The sequence below is a fragment of the Oculina patagonica genome, chromosome 14 (genome assembly GCF_052425735.1).
Source record: "Oculina patagonica isolate OP01 chromosome 14, crgOcupat, whole genome shotgun sequence".
Classification (NCBI taxonomy): Eukaryota; Metazoa; Cnidaria; class Anthozoa; order Scleractinia; family Oculinidae; genus Oculina; species Oculina patagonica.
Window position 1 is genome coordinate 1135399 of NC_135771.1, and position 22862 is coordinate 1158260.

Here is a 22862-nt window from a genome sequence, read left to right on the forward strand (position 1 = left end):
TCACCACAGTAAAAAAAACCTACCTACTAGAGAGAAGAACCCTTGGAGCAAGCTACCCCTGCTCCTAAATGTTAACATCACAAAATCCAAAAAGCAATTGATAATTAAAATGAGATAAACAAAAAGTATTTTACAATTTTTTCCTTTGGCAGTTTCCCCAGAGTTCCAATGACTGGTGTTCAGACACTTCTTCAACAAACACATCAAGGTTAGTGTTATCAGAGAGTCTGCACTCAGCATAAAAAAGAAAACAAGCTTTGTTTGTATACTTGCCAAAAAAGATCAACCAAAGTGATTCAAACTTCATTTTAGTATCCACAGTCCAACATTCTGACATGAAGAGTCCAGAATCCAGGCCAAAATTCTCAGCTAACCTGTGGTGCACTGTATTTTCAACATCTGCTGATCCACTCCTTGTATTGCAAAAGCCACAATCTGTGCACTTTCTAAGGCCAAATCTGTTGATCCACAAACCTATTCACCCCCTCTAGTAATCTACAGAGTTGTCAGACCTTTAGAGCTAGAACATGAATGTAGATAAACATTGATTTTTCATTTGAAGACAGTCATGTCGCAAAATGCTAACTGTTCTTACTATGTAATTGAATCTTTTTTCTTGTGATCAATTCAGCATTATACCATTCCATTCCTGTTTTAGCATCAGCTGAAGCACTCTATGCAGAAAGAAACTTTGTGATTAATTTCAAGTCACTGATAGACCGGTCTGTTGAGACTCTGTGCTTGTGGCAAGTTCTTAACGAACACAGTATTGAGGATGTTATCCTTCATCTTGACACTGTAAGACATTTATTTTTAACTGTTATAAACCTACAATTTTTGTTCCAGAAATCACGAGTTAAATTGCAGTCCAAGGGAAACAAGTTTTGATTCAAGTTATTGAGAGATTCAAGGAATCAAGGGTTAAAGGAATTGGGATCCCATTTACCTGTACAATCTCATCTGTTAGTGAGTTTACGGGATCTCCAGAGAGAGTAAATTTAGATTGACATATAGTTAAATATGGGTGATAATTAGGTTTTAACATTAAATTTTTAATTACCTAATGAAAGTTTGCACGACAGTGCTGCAGTTTGGTGCCAAAGTATTAGACTTAAGCTAGAACTTTGCCCTGGAGTTAATTTTGTTAGTTTTGCTAGTTAACATTACAGTACGTAAACACATGATCAAAAAGTGTTCATTCCTTTGGTACACATGCATGACTGCTAGCGAAACCGCGAGTGATGTCTTGGAAAAGCTTTCAGTTCATTCCCTTCTCAGCTTTTCGTTACTTTGTTTAGAACGTTATCAACTTAATTGCTACTTTAATTGCGGGCCCAAGAGAGGCCCGCAACCCTAATCTTGACAGTGACCAGCGGATTGCGTTTTACGCGTGCGCGCCACGTTTATAAACCGAATAGAGAAGCGGAAGTTCAAAATTTTTGTTCTTCCACTAAGCACGATCGGAATGCGAAAATGTGTCAATCACGACAGTTTGTCGTTACACCGGAAAAGAAAAATCTGTGCTCCAAGAACGAATGCGAAAAATAAGTTAATCTCTCAACAGCTTGTCACATAAGATCTAAACATTCTGTCACGTGGAAGGCGTTATGTGTTGCTTATTGTCCAGAATTTTGTTATAACACTAACAACATAGCGAGTTTACCAGCTGAGAAAAATTCACATCCCGATCAGTTCACACCGCATGCTCGATTACAATTCCCAAATCGACAATCAAAAGATAACTTTGATCGGTTCGCGGCAATAAGCTTAGAATAATTGTCTTTTGTCCATTTTATCTTTTGCAGTCATTAATTTATCGGCACTGCCTACCAGTACCTTGTCTATGTGCGTCAAGGCCCGCACTTTTTAACCTGTGGTTACCACTAGTTTAGGAATCATATGTATACCTAAATTTTACTTATGGTAGGTATTCAACAGTGTTCTAACGTGATGCTTTGTGTTAAACTTTAGGTGATAAGGGATCGTTTGAGGCACATCAAATTTAGAGATCTAGTCACTACTGGAAAAGAGGTAAAGTCTTTATCCATTCAGTCAGTTCATCTGTACATGTATGCTTTGCCAAGTCTTTTACTACTGCTGCTGTGCATACTCATGGCTTGCATTCTCTTATTGTTAAAGTGCCTGTGAAATAAAAATAGTTCTTAAAATGTAAGTTTGTTTCTTTCCGATCAAAGCCTCAATTGCCACAAGGAACAGTGACAGTTCATCAAACTTAAATCATCTCTTGCAACTGGAAAGTACTTTATAAGCTTTTATATGTATTTATATAATATTTGCATTTTTGTTGTCAAGCTAATAAAAGCTTATGCACATGATCGCAAGCAAGAATAAACAGAATGAAACAGATAGTAAATGTAATGCTAATGAAGGGTGTCACAAGTTTTGCAGTCAAGTGACTTTTTTGTTTTATATATGTTACCAAACTATTTCTTTCCTTTCTTACAGATTTGCAGTGTTCTTATTTCGTCTTTAATGAATTGCTATATGGATGACAGTGCTTCTATTGACGCCATTAGTGAGAGATTGCGGGATGTCTGCCCAAGTTTATTCAGCAACGATGATGCCGTGATGACAAAGGTAAATATGTCATAACTGATCAGGAAACAGAACTTTGAATGAATGATAATGCTTCTTGTAAAGCGCATTTACAAAGCTCATTGTGCTTAACAATTACAGTTACGGAACAAGATTGGAATATGAGGCAACATTGGCAGCCCCTATCTGTCCATGTATATGATCTCGTCCCACCACCCAACCCATGGATACATGTGAATAGGCCAGACCACAACACCCGGAACTCTACCCCTTCTTTCCAGACTGTTCAGAAATGAATTTGTTTGGGTGGCTAAGGGCCCCAGGGGGGTACTCCAGGGTCCAAGTGACAGGGATGTGCGAAGGATTTTTTTGGGGGTCGAAATTTTCGATTCCGGGATTTTTTTGGGTAGGAGAATTTGGCAGGTATTTTTTGGGGTATTAAAATCAAACTAAAGTGCCTTAGCGTGGCCTTGGCAATTTAGGGGTAATTTGAATAGGGATTTTTATGGGCATTTTTTTGTCCAGGGATTTTTTTGGGTAATGTCGGAAGACTTAGGGATTTTTTTGGGTCCTGAGTTTTGCTTCCATTCGATCATCCCCGTCACTTAGATCCCGGAGTACCTCCCCCCCCCCCCCCTGGGCTAAGGGCAGTACTGTTTTAATGTGGTTCTTGAGGTATTTTAACAGCTAAAACCCTGATTTTTCTTTAAATAATTGGCAACTATTTTTGTAGGCAGGTGAACTTCTAATGTTGGCTAAAAGAAGCAGAGACAAAGTTGAACAAGAAAATATTCTCAAAGAAGCACTTCAGGTAAGCTTTGGAGTGACTTTTCCATGTAGTAATGGTAAGAAGATACTGCTATAAATGATTAAATTTTATACTTTTACTGTAACACACTTTTGATATTTGAATGGAAAAGCATGTTTAAAAGTTAGATTTTTGAGAAGTCAACAAGCATTAAGAGCTAATAAGCTACTTGTAAAACATTCAAGCCATTTCAGAACTAAGTCAAAATTTTAACCATATTTTAGAAAATTATTAAGAACTGGTGGCTTTAAAATAGAATAGCCTACCTGTACACTTGTTTACATGTGAACTAGCTGAATACCCCTGCCAACCTGCCATTCCCAAAAGACTTATCTTTGTGTGTACTGTTAATTTTTCAGTGTTATCGACAAGTGACACATCAAATCAATCTGGAACTGATATGTTCTTTGTTTGAATCAGGTGAGGTTAAGATGTCTCACAGTAGAAGTTGAGTCATTCTATTAATTAAAGAAAAAACAGGAAAGATATATTTTCTTTGCTTCACTTTAATGTAAGTTAATCCCAACGTGTTTGTTTTCAAGTGAGATTCTATGAAGGCGTGGTGGAATTATCTTTATACGCTGCCCTCAAGAGGGACCCCCAGGGGTTGGCTTTGCACTTCTACAGGAATGGTGAGCCACGTGGTGATGTACAGGGAGAAGAGGCATTTATTGCCAGGTACTATGTAAATTCTCATTTATGATCTCCATACATTTCATACTGTACTTGTTAGGAGAATTGCTTTAACTATCAAGACAACTTGTCAATGTTGATCATTTGGTTAATTCTCAGTACCTGTGTGATGGAGTATGTATTGATATTACCAGAAGGAGAAATTTAATATTGATCACCTTTGGGACTTGAAGGGTTAATGTGGAAAATTCAATTTTTGATTAACAAAGGCAAAAAGACAATCTAGTAGTTGCTGTTGTTGTTGTTTTCACTATGAAATTGAAGCCTCTTTTGTCGTTCACTAATAATTGAATAATTGACTTCAACCTCTGTGGTAAAAACTTTTGCCTTTGGGTGATTTACATAACTTTTCTATCATAAACGCTTTTAAGAGTGGGCACCCAAGATTCCTTACGTAAGAGCCCTCGGACACCCTGCAATTATACCAAGAGCACAACTTGTCTAATGAATTAAATCCCAATTATCCTTTTCTAAGTTGCCATTGAAAAATCTAACAGGAAATAAAAATAGATTGTCATTTGTTTTCAGACAACAATGCTACAAGTGCATTCTGGACAGTCTACAGCGACTTCTGGTAATGAAAACAGCTCCTTCCCAGTCTCCTGGTCGACCAACACGGCCAGGGCCTCCACCCGCCCCAGATCCCAATGCACTGACTCCACATGATGCTGAGAAACTGGTAAGCTTGGAATTGACGTTTTTAATTTCCAAGTTTCCAAACATCTATTTTCCCAGTAGTTAGCTGATTTTCATTTCTTTCAGTGCTAGTTAAGCATTAAATGGTACTCTGGACAAATATGGTTTTCTTAGTGGTCTGAATGTTTTAAAATATGTGCAGAAATTGTGACCAAAGGGATTGACTTTGTCTTTTGTTTTCATACAAGTGAACCTATCCTTACAGACACCTTGTCTCTGTTAGTCTCTCTAAGTTAGTGTAGTAAGTGTTTTTATCCTATGTTTTTAATCTGTAATTTTTACCTGAATGGAAATACTGTAATAATAATAAACTTTATTATAGTGTCAAAAGGTACACATATCAGAAAAGTCTACTAACTGGTGGACACTAAAACATTTACTTACATATTGATTATAACACTAAGAAAGAAAACCTATTATTAAGATAATACAGTAGAACCCCGGTAACTCGAACTTTGAAGGGAAACGAAAAACCGTTTGAGTTAGCGGGGTTTCGAGTTATCAGGGTCGATTGAATATTTAATTTGCCAAGTAAATAATTGATAGTTTACAGCACTTCAGTATCAGTACAGTGCAAATTAAACTTATCTCGTCAGAATAAGAGTGGAAAAAGGCTGTCAAATACGTGATCTGTTTTGTTGCTCTAATAAATGGGCAACCGTGGTGAGTTGCAAGAACCGGGATTCCAGTTATCAGGGTAAATTTGACCCAAATTTTGATCAGGGGAAAAGAAATTTAGTTCGAGTTAGCGGGGTTTTCGAGTAATATGAGTTTGAGTTAACCGAGTAAAAATGACTGAAAAGTGAGTTCAAATCCAAGGGAAATGGAAGTGTGTTCGAGTTAGCGGGGTTGTTTGAGTTATCCGAGTTCGAGTTAACGGGGTTCTACAGTATTTTACAATATCGTGTTTCAAATAAAGTATACCTACTATTGCTACTACTATAATACAGACACCTCCCTATTACAGACAGTTCATCTGGTCCAAAAGTGACCAAAATATCTTATAAACTCTACCTCCGTAATACAGACACTCTCCCCTGTCCCTGTAGTGTCCGTATTGTAGAGGTTCAACTGTAATTATTTTATGGTCTAAAAATCCATTGTTATGTGACGTTGACAAACACTTTTTGTGTCAGTAATGGGACAATAGATTTGATTTTTGTTAGGTTTGTTGGTAGTGTGTGGTTAGAGACTTGATTTTTCTGTTTTGCTAGATGGAAGAAATTTTATCATATTCACTGTCATATGGAGATGAACTGTGGCATGTTGTGTTGTATCAGTGGTTGATTGACAATGCACTTACAGACAGGCTATTGGAGGTAAGATCAGTATTATTATTAATAATCCCTTTTATCTTAAGATCCATGTATATATTGCATTTATTTATTTTTTTTAAAAGTTGCATTGAAATTTAAGTTCTAAGCAGCATGGCAGAGGCATTCGTCTTATGGTTAGTGAAGTGTTTGATTCCAAGTCAAGTAGTTCAGGTTTTGCTGGCTTGGGGCACTGTATTGCGTTGTTGGGTAAGGCACTTCATCTTGCAGTGCCTCATTCCATCTAGCCTGCATTGCTCCTTCTAGGCCCCTTGTGGCTTCACTGCTCGTTGTTGCGGCTTTGTCACTTGCTCGTGGGCATGTTTTCCCAACAAAACCACTAGCTAGTGGTACGAATCGTACGATTGGTACGATTGGTACCATCAATAATGAAAACTTTCTTGCAAGGACGCAAGCTTCTCTCCCCCTTCCCAGAAGTGAAGTTAAGTAGCAGCTAGCTGACAGCATGCAGACAGGTAACACACTCATACCACCCAGGGGGTAGTAGAAATGCTCTGTGGTCACTCCATACTACAGAAAATAGAGTTAAGCACTATCCTGTGATATCAATAAGCTCCAAAATAAGCTTGCTACTTAACTGAGCTAACCGTTAGGCCACAGTCCCTTTATGTAGGCTTGCAAAAAAGCTAAACTGTTTTTTTTTTTTTCTTTTTTTCAAAAGATCAAATCTCCACACCTGGAAGAGTTTCTCAAAAGATCATCCGCACAACAACAGCCCGGTGAACTGAAGATCTTGGACTTGCTGTGGAAATATTACGAGAAAACAAGGAACTACTCTGCGGCTGCTAGAGTTCTCTCTAAACTGTCCGAGAAAGAAAGGTATACATGTTATTAGCTGAAGGCCTGTCTTCAGGTTGTTGCCCTGAAATAAACCTCCTTTGAGATTTTTGTCAAACTTAACCTATTAGTTGTTTATCTTTCGGGAACTTAAATATTGAGATAAAAAATGCGGGTTCCCCATACTCGCTATAATACCATATGATTATATTTACTTTTTGCTTACCAAATTCCCATTTCCCTGCGATTGTTTCTTATTAAAGACTGGGAATTGGTCTATATTTATTTTTAAAGAAAGAAATTTATTGCTGAATCCAAAACTAGAAAAAAATAACGAAAGGTCGTGAAAATAGACGATTTTCCTCTCTGGCGAGCTTCAGACATGAAGAAAAAGCCGCCATTTCTTATGTGCGCCCTAATAACGCGTTCATGCGCAATTCAATACAAGGGAAAAGTCGACCTTAATTCTCAAGGAAGAGGCTGGGAACAATGGAGAATTTTATGTTGAAGTGTGTTTATATTTTCAGCCCTGAAGTGACGCTAGAATCAAGATTGGAGTATCTGGCTCGTGCTATCATGAGTGCTAAAAGTTGTAATCTGAGAACTGCTGGCAGTGGCGAGGGAGAGTTCTTACATGAACTAGAAGAAAAGCTTGAAGTAGCACGGATCCAGATGCAAGTTTATCAAGCTCTTGTAAAGTTAAATGCTTCTAATCCGTCCAGGCGTATTGAGCAGGCCTTGGCTGGTTTGAATTCCCAGCTCTTGGATGTCACTACAGTAAGAGATTATTTAATGCTCAACAAGTCATTTAACTATAGATATCAAACCTCTTGTGACGTCATCTATCCATTTTTATTCAAATTTGTAAAGATAAATTTGAAAAAGGGAGTCTTGAGGTTATTCCTATATCAGAATCCCTTAAAAATTCATTCTTACATTAAACAACATTACAAAAATTAGGAGATTTTGCTACGTTATCAGATTGTTTTGCAAAACAGAAGGGATCATTAGTGTTATTTAAGGGTTTTTATATCTAAGGATAATTTTTGCTGCAAAATGAATTGCACATTCAGAGTTGCTAAAGTTCTGTAAAAAGTAAGGCAATTTTTTCAAGGTCGAGCAAGATCAGGAAATGTTCTTACCGATCAGGATCAATTTTATTTATGAGTGTTTTTAGTGATGACCGTCTTGTTATGGTTGAAAAAACTGTTTTCTGCGAAAGAAATTAAAGCAAACTTAATGGTTAGCGCAAATTTGATGTTTTTTTTATCAGTTTTAGGGTGGTCGGTTTACTTCATGGAGATCCCTGTAATTTTTTTCACTCTTGTTAAAATTAACCTCATGGCTTTATTCTGTGTCCATTTAGCTGTATGGAGATTTTGCTGATGAGTTTGGTCTGTCTGAGTGTAAACTCGCCATTGTTCATTGTGCTGGGCATTATGATCCCACCCTGATTGAAACCCTGTGGAGAGACATCATTGAGGCTGGTGAGTATTTTTTTTTTGTGGTATGGCTGCTGAGGTGAACATAAATAACCAAAACTTCAAGTTGTCCCCCGGGGGAAGCGCAAGGATAATTCAGTGATGCTTGGGTGGAAATAAAAGGGTGAAGATGCTTGTCAAACATTGAAAGGAGGCAATTCTGGGGTTGGCTTAAGTTTTATCGTGGGATATGCTGTGGCCTAATGATTAGCATGCTGGACTCCAGATCGAACGGTCCGGGTGTTCAAGCCCTGGCCTGGGTCATTGCGTTGTGTTTTCAGGCAAAACGCTTTACTCTCATAGCACCTCTCTTCACCCAGGTGTATAAATGGGTACTGGCAAATTGATGCTGGGGGGTAACCCTGCGATGGACTAGCATCCCATTAAAAGGGGAGTAGAAGTACTCCTCGTCGCTTAATGCTACAGAAACCAGAATAAGAACCAGACTGATGGGCCATTTGGCTCTACGCAGACTCAACTTTTAGGTTTTTCTCATCCCTGAAAATACTGCACTAAAACAGACAGACAAGTCAGAGGTATAGTGGCTCAAATGATTATAAAGTAAAAAGGACAGACTTTCATGAAATGCTGTCATCTTTGAAGAAATTTTTCTTTGAATACAACTTCAACTTACACACCTGAATAAGATGACGAGCATCTCCACCCTTTTTACATGGAATCTCCCCCCTTTGGAGTTATTTGTGCACAAGAATTAAACATTTCATAATGATAACAAATTCTGTGTAGTTGCAGTTTTCAGCAGATTCTTTTGTCAGTACCTCTTAAACTGTATTCATTTCTCTCTTATTTCTCTCCAGAGCTACATGATTCACTGCAGAGTTCTCCCAGTGATCGAATGGCGGTCGTCAGTAAAAAGATCGCTTACCTTGGCAAGGTGTATGTTCACTCTGAACGATACTTTCCATTAGGTAAGTACATACAACTTATTGCGTGCACTGCTGTAACGCAGTTTGCGTGACAGTGCTGTAACGCATTTTGCGTGACAGTGCTGTAACGCAGTTTGCGTGACAGTTCTGTACGCTTTGGGTGGGGGTGGCAGTACTCTAATACGCATTGAGACATCAGTATTATCAACTAAGGGCGCTATCCATTTGTCAGAACTGGCCAGCCGGTCTGGTAGATTTGAATGTTAAATGGGCCTTTTCCACGACATTTTCCCACATATTCGGCACCATAGCAATGTATAATACTTATGTATTGACTGATTTGACAGGTTAAATGTGACTAAGAACGGAATTCTATTCTCAAATATACCGGTCTGGCCGGCCAGTTCTGCCTTATGCTATGGAAAGCGCCCTTGGTCTTCCTCTGACATAGTTCCCCTCCCTTTGCCTTATCAATGTTGTATTTGATAATCAGCCTATCTTTCTGTGAAGTTTAGCTTTGGAGGAGGGGGGTGGGGTGATGTAGCCTAACCTGCTGCACAGCAAAAAAAAACTTTTTAACATATTACTCAATGTCGGTGTGTTGTTGTGTTCAATTTCCCTGCAGAATTGTTATAATAGAAGCAAAGAATGTCGAGTTTCACTTTCACAAAGAATTATTTAAGACTTTCTCATAACTTTATTGCGCGTACCGACGATCGCAGCACAGAAGTCGCCCTAGCACAGACCTCTTTCCAATTACGGAGGCCATAGGTAAATAATTTTTTGTCCTTTTCATACAGGTGCTATTATCCTGATGCTGGAAAAGAAAAGCGCCGAGCTTGCCTGGGACCCGACCTGGGTGTTCATGACCTTGTTAGAGATTGGTATTCCATTCCCTGTGTTGCATGGCATTTACGACAGACTGTTCAAAGCTAAGGTAAAGAAAGATATTTCTTGATAGAACGAGAACTGACGAGTTTTTTAACCTTTTTATAACTATTTTTTGATAGTTGAACATAAAGTTGCTTTTGAATGATGCGTTATTTGACTGATGTTTCTAGTTTAATTACTGTTAACCCACAAGACACATAATATACATTTAAAATTTATCAACCGATATTTAATATCAGTTGTTTGTGTACTTGCATAAAGGATTCTTGGTTAGCTCATGAATCGGAGTTACATGCTCCTTGACATCACCCACTGAATAGGTGCATGTCTACACCAGAATACATGTGCAGAGAACAAAAGCTGGACTTTTCTTTTGTAGATAGAGAGGCAATCAACCAATAATTTAGACAAACATTACAACTTAGTTTTCAAAGTCTAAACATTGTAAACTAGCGGTAAAACGTGTTTGGTTTGAATGTGTGATACCAGCACCAAGGACAGGTAGAGTAAGGCGCGCACAGGGGCGTTTATTGTAGATTGGCGTTCAAGAGATCATTTAGGATAGACCTTTTCTTTTTCTTTTACCTTGCCCGCATGAGAAACAATGCAGTAATCAATAACGAGAATTGACATGTCGATTAAGAGTGTGCCCGTGAGAGAACAGGGCAGAACCAGGTAACAGGTGATACAGCTCATATCACCGATTTCGCCCAAACTTAGCATAAATGTTGGGTATGGTGAGCTATTTACTGTGACAAAACATCAGCTTAAAATATTTCATTCCCTTCAAGTTATGGCACCTTTTGCAAAAATGGCCATTTTTCACTAATTTATGCATATTTAATTAGATGACTTTGATTGACCAGTTCCACAAGAAAAAAAGACTTCTGAAAATAAAATTCACTGTACTACATTCTGTGGTTATTAGGCTTTAAGTACAATAATTCACTTCAACCGTCTGATTTGATTTCTTCTCCTCAAACGGTCTTTTGGAAGGTACACATTTCGTACTGTTGGAAATAGCCTTTAACTAGTGCCCAATATCTCCCATGAGCAACAACTTATATACATTATTCTTACATGGGTAATGAAATCCATCTCTAAACTTCACAAAAATGCCACAAAATGTCTGGGGACTTCAATATTTTATTAGTATTGAGGAACTAAACACACGTGACTTAACGATTTCTTGCTATTTCATCAAAATTCACCGAAACACAGAAGCCATTTATTTGCCTCAATTTGGCATAAAATCGGTACGAAATAGCTAATCAAGCATAAATCTATAGATAACAATCAAAATATTGGCGAAGAAAAGGCAGTTAGGACATTTTTCGGAGCGTTTTCAGAGCCGATATAATTCGGCAATGTTGTGATAGCAAATGTAAAAATAGCAGCGAAAGATTTTCTTCAAAAGCTCGCTCAATTCAACATTTAGGCACATCAAAGTTAAGAAACAAGAAAGTAATACTACATACATGCCACTTATCGACACACAGATGCTTTCTTTTGAAGAATTTGTTCTTCCTCGCTGCACTTCGATCCTTCGATCGATCTCAATTGACATGTACTGTTGCTTTGAGGCGCGATGAACTTAGCCAATACATCGTGGTTCATTCTTCGTGAAAGGTGTAAACAGGTTGTCAATAAAGTCATTCAAAGAGCTGTTCAAAGTTCACGGAAGGACACTTTTCTCAGCCAGTTTGCATGAAATAAATTTAACTGGAAAATAAACAGCCGCCATGTTGAATTTCTACCTTTGAGCCTGCAGTTTCAGTCAGCGGTACGGTCGTTCACTGGGCATCACGCGTCCATCACGCGTGACCACACGCGCGATCATTTGCTTTTCCTCTGCGAGTGTTCGTTGGATGCGTTTGTGATGAAAATGAGAATATTTTCAAATTATCGTAGGGAAAACTATTTCCTCCGCTACAGCTTGACGTGTTTACCGCAATGTGATGCTGAACAAACTCTAGGGTGCTTACCATTTGTTGGAGAGAACCGGTTGGAATTGAAAGGTTTCTTTCCAAAATTAGCAAACTAACCGAAATAGATGTCGCTTACCATTTGTAGCTCAGTTTCCTGTTATTTCTTTCCTAAGGATGGGAGACTAGAACTGGGAAACCTTACAAATGGTAAGAAAATTTCTGACGTTCCGTCAATTTCCGAAGAGATTTTCCAGAAAAAATTCTGTTCCATTTGACTTTCACCGAAACAGAGTTCTTGATTTTTATGTTCAACGGTCGGCATGCACGGCAACCAAATCAACATAATTGTTAATGTTCCAAAATGACGCTAAATGGCGGTATAAAACTGCTCCGACGTCTCGGCAATACTGCCTTTTTTGGGGTGGCACCCTGAAGAAGGTAGTATTGCCGAAACGTCGGAGCAGTTTTATACCGCCATTTAGCGCCATTTTGGAACATAAACAATTATTTTTAGCATAAAAGACGCTACACAGTTAAACAAATCAAAATGTCAACGTCTCCCAGTTACTTTCCAGACATTTGTATTTTTTATTGCTTGCTCAAATTCCCCTCCCCTGGCGGAAATAGTGATTAATACCGCGCATAACGATTACATTTTTTGACCAAATTCCCCTACCCCCGGGGTATAAATGGGAAAAAATGAATAACTCAGCAAAATTGGAGAATAACGTTTACCACGGGATAAATCACTATCCGGTTGATAGCGAGGTAGGTTTTGTAATCGTAGCAGGTGGTCTTTCTTGCGCAAGTGCTTTAGTTGGGGGAGCGTCTGTGCTGAACTGAACAAAGTATTCACGTACGAAATGCCTTTAGCGACGCAGTCTATATGGCGCAGCAAATATAAAGGTGTGAATGTAGAGAGAGAAAACAACAAAAAATAAAACGGGTTTCCCTCGCGTTGACCTCGAAGAAGACAGAAGACTACCTGTGCCGGTTGAAACATTAGCTAATAAGTTTTGCCGTCTTGCGTAGTCCTAGTCTTACAATAAATTTGTTTAGTGTTAATGCGGGGTTTAAGCTCTTTACAAAAGTCTGCATTCGCGTCTTTGTAACTCACATAGCCACTTAAATTGAGTCGGTGATGAAGAAAATTATCATTTGAAGCCGCAATTCGTCACTTGCAATGTGGGCATTCAGGAGGAAAAATTTGTCCCCATAATTGCCCTTTTCTAAAACAAAACTGCAGTAATGACGTTTATCGGTAAATGGACAGATGGAGAACTTTGTGGGATCCCGAAAAAGAGAGTGGGTACAAATTCAGTCTCCTAGCTGCCAAAGTGTAATATAATATAGACGATTTGAACAGAGGGAATAGATGTACACAGGCCAGGCTGACAACCTGACCGCCATTTCTTCGAATGTCCATATTCACCCCCTCCCCCACCTCCCAAAAAGACAGAAACAACAAAAAAAAACAATAAACATACTAGTTTTAACCTGATATAAGATGGAAAAAACTTGCTCTGATCATTTAATGGTTTCCGACATTTCAGAGCTCAATTTCAGAGCATCAAAACCGATTGCATCGCATACATTACACTGCATCCAGTGTATTTCTCATCAACTATTTATCAAAAAAATTCAAGGGAGAAGTTGAAAAAAATTCTCACTTTTACAAGAAACGCACACTACTTATAAGGCTAAGATCAAGCCCCGGTTGTTCAGAGGGTAGATAACGCCATCCGCTACTTATTCCAACGAAAACAAACATTTACGGAGGAAAAGCAAATGAACACGCGTGTGTATAGCTGTGCATAGCTGTGTTAAGCTATGTATAGGTGTGTATAGCTGTGTAGGGCAAGGCTATGTATCCCTTCTAGGAATATCCCTATATAGGATTTAGTCAAACAACTATATGATGACTACACTACGTACTTGCCCCAGTGAACGACCGTACCGCTGACTGAAACGGCAGGCTCAAAGGTAGAAATACAACATGGCGGCTGTTTATTTTCCAGTTAAATTTATTTCATTCAAACTGGCTGAGAAAAGTGTCCTTCCGTGAACTTTGAACAGCTCTTTGAATGACTTTATTGACAACCTGTTTACACCTTTCACGAAGAATGAACCACGATGTATTGGCTAAGTTCATCGCGCCTCAAAGCAACAGTACATGTCAATTGAGATCGATCGAAGGATCGAAGTGCAGCGAGGAAGAACAAATTCTTCAAAAGAAAGCATCTGTGTGTCGATAAGTGGCATGTATGTAGTATTACTTTCTTGTTTCTTAACTTTGATGTGCCTTAATGTTGAATTGAGCGAGCTTTTGAAGAAAATCTTTCGCTGCTATTTTTACATTTGCTATCACAACATTGCCGAATTATATCGGCTCTGAAAACGCTCCGAAAAATGTCCTAACTGCCTTTTCTTCGCCAATATTTTGATTGTTATCTATAGATTTATGCTTGATTAGCTATTTCGTACCGATTTTATGCCAAATTGAGGCAAATAAATGGCTTCTGTGTTTCGGTGAATTTTGATGAAATAGCAAGAAATCGTTAAGTCACGTGTGTTTAGTTCCTCAATACTAATAAAATATTGAAGTCCCCAGACATTTTGTGGCATTTTTGTGAAGTTTAGAGCTGGATTTCATTACCCATGTAAGAATAATGTATATAAGTTGTTGCTCATGGGAGATATTGGGCACTAGTTAAAGGCTATTTCCAACAGTACGAAATGTGTACCTTCCAAAAGACCGTTTGAGGAGAAGAAATCAAATCAGACGGTTGAAGTGAATTATTGTACTTAAAGCCTAATAACCACAGAATATAATGCAGTGAATTTTATTTTCATTAGTCTTTTTTTCTTGTGGAACTGGTCAATCAAAGTCAGCTAATTAAATATGCATAAATTAGTGAAAAATGGCCAGTTTTGCAAAAGGTGCCATAACTTGAAGGGAATAAAATATTTTAAGCTGATGTTTTGTCACAGTAAATAGCTCACCACACCCAGCATTTATGCTAAGTTTGGGCGAAATCGGTGATATGAGGTGTATCACCTGTTGCCTGGTCCTCTTATGGACACACTCTTAACAATTGTGCAAATTTTTAGGATCCGTGTTGGCGAACACTTAACAAGCCTCTTCACATCATTGAAGTAATTTATCACTTGTTATTGAAGTTTGTAAACACACCATCCCTTTCTCCGCCACACGAAAGGTGAGATAAGCTTTACCTCGTATCAGTTTTGCGAATTATGGCAAAGTATTAATGTTAGAACCACCTTATACAGCATAATAAACAGTACACATATGTACTGCTCAATAGCTTTCATTTGAATGGTCACATACTAGGGTTTCATTCACAGACTTCAGGCTTAGAACCACCTTGTGCAGCATAATAAATAATGAAGAGGAATTTTGAGTCCCAGACGGGAATCGAACCCAATACCGGTTGGGCGCTCTAACCAACTGAGCTACGAGGGACTCGTGGTGAGCTGGGCCATTTACTAGGTTGATATGTGACACGCGTCCTGCATACTGCTAGGATCAGCAATGTCAAATTGCTGATTTTACAGCATAATAAATAGCTTACATTTGAGTGGTCACATACTAGGGTATGATCCACAGACTTAAAAGTTAGAACCATGATAAACACTACCTCATCAGAATATTGCGGCACGCAACTTCCTTTAATTTTTATCTGTTAATTGCTGACTGTTTTTTTTTCAGACCTTCGATAACAATCTCATTGTACGACGCATGCGCGACGTACCTGGTGGAATTGCAATCCAGTTGCTCACGTGACCCAGCTGTGCAAGACACGCTGGCCAAATTCCAAGGATTGCGGGCGTCTCTTAAGCGCCTTCTGTGAAAAATATGATCTGAATGACGTCATTCGGCTTAATATTTTGTAGAATTTGGATAAGTCTTGCTGTTAGAACTAACTAAAAAGGAATACCTAACAACAAAACAAGCCAGTCTTTCTCTGAAAAATGTTGCAGCACTGAAAGCGGCTGTCAAAAGACCGTTTATAAAACTTTATACCAAACGCTAACGTGTAGTTTTTATAATGAACAGCATATTGTAAATAAAAGTTAGGAAAACTTTTTGTTCTTAGTTTCTGTGACCTTCAGTCATATTTTCAGATTCCATGATCCCCAAAGAGCTGATAGGAGAATAGTGCTAAAAAAATTAATTAAAATACCACTGTATGATAATGAAGCCCCGCGCTTAACTCGGGTTACTATAGCATGAAGCTAATCTTGTAAGCTGTTTACTCACTTCTCCGAGGGTTGAGAAGATCTGGGTACGAGATAAGCATGAAGCGCTAGGAGTATTGCTCTCATTCTCGTCCCCAAAGCCCTTTTCGTTTCTCTTAGCTGGCGGGGCCTTGGCACGAGAAACGAAGGGCTCTGGAGTTTCAGGATTTCCAGTCCTAGATTCTAGGACTTCCGGTCTTCATGTATGTAGTCGTGATTTTTCTATGAGAGTCTTCGCGTGTTTTACTTCCGTTCAAGATTCCTCTGTTTCAAACAGCCAATCAAAAAAATTCAAAGTAATTCCAAAATCCTACGCCCCCAGAGACTTCGTTTCTCGTGCCAAGGCCCCACCGGCTAAGAAAAACGAAAAGGGCTTTGGGACGAGAACCTATTGCTCTCCCCAGTCGACTGCAAGTTGCATCTTAGCATTCTGTAATGCTGCCCTGTACCAATTTATACTTCTGCATGGAGAGAGGTGCTGTGATAGTTAAGTATCTTGCAAAACAACAACACATTTCCAACGCGCTAGCCATTCTCCACTCCTTGCCTTGTTCCTGTACTGCTTTCCCCAAGGCGTGTGCCAGGGCCACATGGTCAATTTATTTCGGTGAGGTGTCCGCGACGAAAATAGAGGCTTAGGAAGTAGGCAACTCCGCCAAAGGTCTAAACCTTTGTCCATTAAGATATACTTTTCGACAGAGAAGGTAACCCTTACGTATACCTTCGATAGGTAAATGGTTTTAATGGTATCTCTTATTTTTCACTTTACTCCTTAAAAATACTTCAACAAATCGATCGTTCGGAGAGTCTGTTTGAGATATTTTGAAAGGTCTCTTTATAAATACCTTAATGACAGTTTTTCCTTCCCTTTTGGTATATTCCCAGCCCTTTATATACCCGCAGCCTGAAAAAATTACCACATGAGTCACCAGGAATTGTGTTGTCCTGAGCCGCTTTTTTTATTTCCATGTTAACACCCTTTTGAGCTTAAGCGGCTCCATAAGTTTTAGACTTCTGGATGCAGATTTCTTTTGTCAGTTTGATACAATGCTGGGCACCGACTTTCCTTTGCATGACTGTTGCCCAAATGCTCATTAAAAAATTGCGCCGATATTCGCTTTGATTGTCTAACTCCTTTTGAAGCTCGAGCAGCTGGGATCTCAAGGCCACGTGTGGGGCAAAGAAGCTAAAGTACAAAAGTATTTGAGAACATGAGAGAAATTTAAAAACTAAACATGAACCGCAGGCGAGTCACTGCATGTTTTGCTGCAGTATAATACATGACCTTGGCTTCTTTGGGATCCTGATGATACGGGTTTCAGCGATAAAACAAAGCGTGTTATGTTTTATTTAACAAGCCAAGGCCATATATTGTACTGTCATAAAACACTCTGGTTATCTGAGAGGTCATTTCCCAAGCAATTAGAGTGTGCACAGGATGCGATCTATTATAAAGTCAAATATTTCGAAAAACTGCTCAGATAGCGTTACTTATCTTGAGTGTTATTGAAACTTATGAAAAGTAGGCCCTTCCACGTTTTTTTTTTTTTTCAACTTTTGACATGGACTCCTAGGTGGCAATAATCCATCGACACCGCTAGAAACAGGGGCACCCATCGAGAATATAGTTCAAAACCACTTAAAGATAGCACCGTTTAACGTATTTTAGTATTTAAACGGTAGATATAGGCATATTTTTATCCCCTAAATTTTTTTATCTGTTCGGATTTCCTAGCTGAAAGTCTAGTGATCCAAAAGTCATAGGGATCAAAACTTACTTTTTCGAAAAAATTCCAGACAGAGAAAGGCTCCCGAAAATTCTAGGTGACCTTTTTAGAGTAAAAATCCTTTAAAAATGAACAATTATACCATTTTTTAGATATTCGAAAATCCTAGGAAAGGCAGGCAAGCAAAAAATTTACAATGAATGTTCCGAAAGTTCTAGATCTCAAATCGTCTTCCGAACAGACATTTTAACGAAATATTCCGCTGGGTGCCCCTGTAGAAAGAGCGCGTTGAATTCAGTAAACTTGCCAAGTTTTAGAGTGACGCTCAAAACGTAAGCAAAGTTGTATAATGTTACGGACGTTTGTATTGTAAGGGGGAGGGGGGAGGTAAGTTTGTGCCTCCACCATACAAATGTCTGTAAAATTTCGCCACACTTTGCGGAGCTATATCTTCACTCCTTTTTTTTATAATCACTCTCAGACTTGGCAAGTTTACTTATTGCAAGGCGCCCTTTTCAGCGGTGTCAATGAATTTTCGCTCACTGGTCCGTGTCAAAAGTTGAAAAAAAAAACGTGGAAGGAAAAGGCCACCCACTTCTCTAACAGTTTTAGTCAATAAGTGCTCTCTATGTAGGTGATAAACAAGAAAAAGGCCGAGTAATAAGTGCCAAAATTTCAAAAGTTTTGGAATTTAATAGCCCTTCATAAGTGGTAAAAAGTCGAGTTTGTCGATTACTTGCATGTAGACACCTACTTGGTTTTCTGTTTAGGCAAATGCGTATGAATAATTTTCTCACACAGCTGCCTACTTGCCTTCATTTTAAGTTAAATGTCCCAAAAGATTGCCCCCTACTTTGGTGATCGGTTATACCTCGTAATCTTATGCAAACCCGCATTGTTATGTATTGCAGAGGCCCTTTATCGCAGTTTCAGCCCTTTTTGATTAATTCAAAACGCACGCTCAATATTCTCGCCCACTTGCATAGAAGGACTTGCCAAAAAATCCTTGCGTGGGTTCTAAATTTTGGTACTTCAGAATAGATAAACATCTTAGTCTTCCTTAACACTCCCAGCCTTCCGGCTCGCCGATAAAGACTCTTTGTAATTGCTTTTATCTTTTATTCGCCAAGTTTTGCGTTATTTTATTTAACTTTATTTCACAAAGCTAATTTTCCGACGTCGCTATATATTTTCTCGGTTTCGACCAAATAAAATCATACAAGGAACTTATTTTTGGTTAAAAATAAAAGGTCGCGTTTTAATTTAATCAGCCTCCCTCAAGCTAAACAATAATTTATTCTGGAAGTTAAATTAAAATTCAGATCATGTTTTCCTTTTACCAATAGTTCTTTTCGTAGGTAAGTTCTATTTTTACAGCGCCGGAAATTCTGTCAAAATCTTCTCATTGTTCATTAAAACAAATGAATGAATTCATATTTTTATTAGTGTTTCTTTTTACAACCTCAGTTTCGTTGTCGGATCCTTTGGCGTAATCTCGGTCAACATTTTAACGGCGACAAGAAATGAAATTTAAATTACAATCGTCTATAGAATTGCCTTGCTCTTCCCCTTAAGCTACAAATGGTTCCTCACGGGCGCTTTTCGTTCCCAGTTAGTTTTCTCGATTTGATCTCAAGGTTTTTTTTCGTCACTCGCACCATGCCGAGAAGTCGCTGTAAAACATCGATCGTGCGGAGATTCTACTGATATGTCAAAATGTGCAAATCACCTGCTCCTTCGTAAACTCATGCAGTTGATCTTGTCTTCGCTGCAATCTGAGCGAATTCACGACATACTCATTAAATTTTGCCTCATTTCGTACAAACTTGAACCATATTCAGGCCCAATGGTTTTTTCTAGAACTTCGCAAATAGCATTTCGTCGTCCCTTGTCGCACGTAACCAAGCGAACCTTGGTTTCCGTCTTTCCATCCGTTACCAAGGAACCACAAGAAGCTTCGTATGTTTGTAAACGCAAATATTCTGCACTTGGTATACACGGTGAGCTATTAGATCGAGCCTTCACGGCTTCAATGTTCGGTTCCACGGAAAGTCTTCGAGCTTGTGCGTTGTATTCACTTATTCCTAAACTTCTGTATAATTCTCCTGTTTTAGCCAGTTTGCTATGTTCCTCGCGTGATAGTTCTGCGCCATTAGAGAAACCCTTATTCGTCTCAAACTGTCGTGAAATTAGGTAATTGCTAGTTTTTTCTGCGTTAATCGCATCAGCCTGTGTTGATTCGAGTACTTTCGTAGTTTTACTATCTAGTTCTTTAGCATTTTGCTGATAAAAAGTTTTCTTTATGCCAGCTTTTGCTAACGACATGTCATCAAATGAAGGCTGCTGCGTTCTCCGTCGTTCTTTCTGCCGCTTATCTGCGTTTGATTGCATTTTTAGGCAGTCAGTCATCTCTTCTGTGACATGAATCGTCTCCTTAACTTGCCCATCAGTGCCCAGCGAAGCCGTGCGATCGTGCGGCGTGCGCGAACGTCGTTGATCTTCCAGCGGGGATTGCTCTGCGCTCGAAGTGTTTTTCCAAAGCGCTTCCTCATTCTTCCTTGAACATGATCTCGGTTTCCTCGTAGCCGGTCTTGCTTTGCTCGTCAATTGGTCAATTGGTGGGAGTTTTGTCGTGTTTTTATTCATAAGCTACCAGTTGCTTTCTCTCCTCCTATCATTTGTGTCTTTCCAATCGGAGGCAGAATTCTATTCGCCGTTGTTGATTTTGGAATTGCGCGCGTTTCTGCGCGCAAAGTTGAAAACCCTTGAGACAGTGGAGCGCTGGACAGCGTTTTCGATCTTGCGCTTGTTTGCGTACCTCCAGGAACTAACGATGCAGCTCCTTTCCAAGTATTTTGTCCAAATTTGACGTCGCGGTGCTCCGCAGAGAATTCTTGACACCGAGAATCAGCGACTGGCGATCTCGAGTTGTCTGAATTGTCACTGCCTCGACGTCTTATCTCCTCAGCGTCTCTATCGTCCAAGTAACGAAAAATATGCGTAAAAATCATTCTGCAACGTGATCTGTGCTTTATGTCGCTTGGTATCAAGCCATAAAACTCGTATCGACCTTTAACAAATCTCCATATCGGCACGGGAAGTAATCGCGAGCACGCGTTTGCAGCAAAACTTCTTTCCAGCACAGCTGTGCTCGGTACTGCGTAAGACGAGTATCGGTTTTCTTTTTTCTTGTAAATCCACTGAACAGAACCTTTTTCATTCGTGGACGCTGAATGGCTGTTTGCTGTTAATGTCAATAACAATGCCGATCAATTATTGATTGAAAAACCCAACTCTGTCAAAACTGAAATACTGAATATGTATGTCGTTTTACAAACGAAATAAGACTCAGAGGCGTGTCAAAAATTAAATTGCCTTTGCTCCAAGTTAAAGATTTTTTAAATTTTATTTCTCGCCTTTTAAATGTCTCATCGTAGATAACAGTTTAGTTTTCGTAGCTCATTTTGTTCGCGCGCGCATTTAGCAGCTGGAGTCAATATGATTACTGCAGGTGGATTTTCAGAGCAAACTTTTAATGCCTTGCTAAGCTTTCCCTTCAGTTTTCGTGTTATTATCGTACATTTTACACATCAACGGGCGAAAAAAGTAAATTCGAAACGGTTCTCAGTGCTTTTTACTAACACCTAAATCTTGGCGACTGATCGCCAGTTTATTATCGCGCGTAGTTCAAAACTTATCACTTGTGAGTGTGTAATTCGTGCGTGAGAAACGTGATCTCGATGTTTGTGTCATGTTTGCATCACGGGGGTGGGGGTCGCGGTATGTTTAATCTGCGTGGTTCAACATCCAAATTTTTTTAGCAGGAAAAATCTAGACCAAAAATTGTAATGCTTTTTCCATGGTCAACCGACATCTGCTTTGTTTGTCCTTTTGTTTGCGTGTGTATTTAAACAGCGCCTGTCAAATTATTTATTACAGCAAGAAAAACTTTTGCGTATAATGTCTGTTTTCCTTTCTTTTTTCAGTGCTAATTTTTCTTCCCTTTTTTTTCTCTGTTAAATTTTCACAGTTTCTCACTGTATGTTTTTTACAGCGCTTCACTTCAAATAGTACTTGGTAAATATGTCAATTGATTTACAAGCCAAGATGAACCTGTTTGGGAAATTTGCATTGATGTGAAATTATCATTACGCAAAGATAATTTTGGCAAATATAATAATATGCGTTTTACCCAGTACAAAGGTATTTCTTTGCTAAATGTTAACACAGCACATACATTTTGTTAATTCACTTGTGCACACAGTCCAGTGTACGTAAGCTGGGCCTGGTTTATTGCTGTGTAGGAAATTTTAAAGGCTACCACTAAGTATAAAAGGCTAAATTATAATATTTCAACATGGCATTGTTAAAGTCGGTGCGATTTAAAATCGAAGTAGGCCAAGACTTGCGCACCATCGCGTTTTAACTGTCAGATATAAACATTAACAGCTTCCTGCTCCCACTCGGTCAATATGGAACTTATCTGCAGGGTAAATCAGGAAAAATATTGGTACGACTTCCTTTCTTCTTGTTTTTGCCAAAACAGTTTATTTCGTGCAATTGGCGAGTGGAAAAACATTGGATCTCACGTAACTCTTCCCACGATATCAATTATAAGCCAAAAGAAAAAAAAAACAATTGTTGTAGCAGTCTGTTTGTTTTAATATTGATGCATAGATGACGTCATTAATATACTCTTTAAACCAGGAGCAAAACCTTGACACACGAAATAGAAACGAGGCCAATATTTTTCACGAGTTGACGTCATTTGTGTATCTAAATATAGTTTAACAGAGCGACGGCATCATGCAATGGCATAGACTT

General features: G+C 38.8%; 1 protein-coding gene and 1 pseudogene across 1 annotated transcript in view; one reads left to right on the forward strand and one right to left on the reverse strand.

The window, feature by feature from the left end:
* LOC144637881 (nuclear pore complex protein Nup155-like) overlaps positions 1–16266 on the forward strand; it is a 30226-nt gene extending 13960 nt beyond the window's left edge. The window contains exons 19-34 of the mRNA XM_078496972.1: positions 153–208; positions 659–798; positions 1972–2031; positions 2467–2598; positions 3290–3367; positions 3724–3784; positions 3907–4042; positions 4586–4736; positions 5968–6072; positions 6749–6906; positions 7392–7641; positions 8231–8351; positions 9164–9274; positions 10033–10169; positions 15163–15269; positions 15782–16266. Of these exons, the coding sequence (XP_078353098.1) occupies positions 153–208; positions 659–798; positions 1972–2031; positions 2467–2598; positions 3290–3367; positions 3724–3784; positions 3907–4042; positions 4586–4736; positions 5968–6072; positions 6749–6906; positions 7392–7641; positions 8231–8351; positions 9164–9274; positions 10033–10169; positions 15163–15269; positions 15782–15923 (1945 nt within the window). The 3' untranslated portion in view covers positions 15924–16266. The remainder of the gene's footprint in view (positions 1–152; positions 209–658; positions 799–1971; positions 2032–2466; positions 2599–3289; positions 3368–3723; positions 3785–3906; positions 4043–4585; positions 4737–5967; positions 6073–6748; positions 6907–7391; positions 7642–8230; positions 8352–9163; positions 9275–10032; positions 10170–15162; positions 15270–15781) is intronic.
* A 3049-nt stretch (positions 16267–19315) lies between these two features.
* LOC144638453 (uncharacterized) lies at positions 19316–21211 on the reverse strand (annotated as a pseudogene).
* Positions 21212–22862: the final 1651 nt, after the last annotated feature.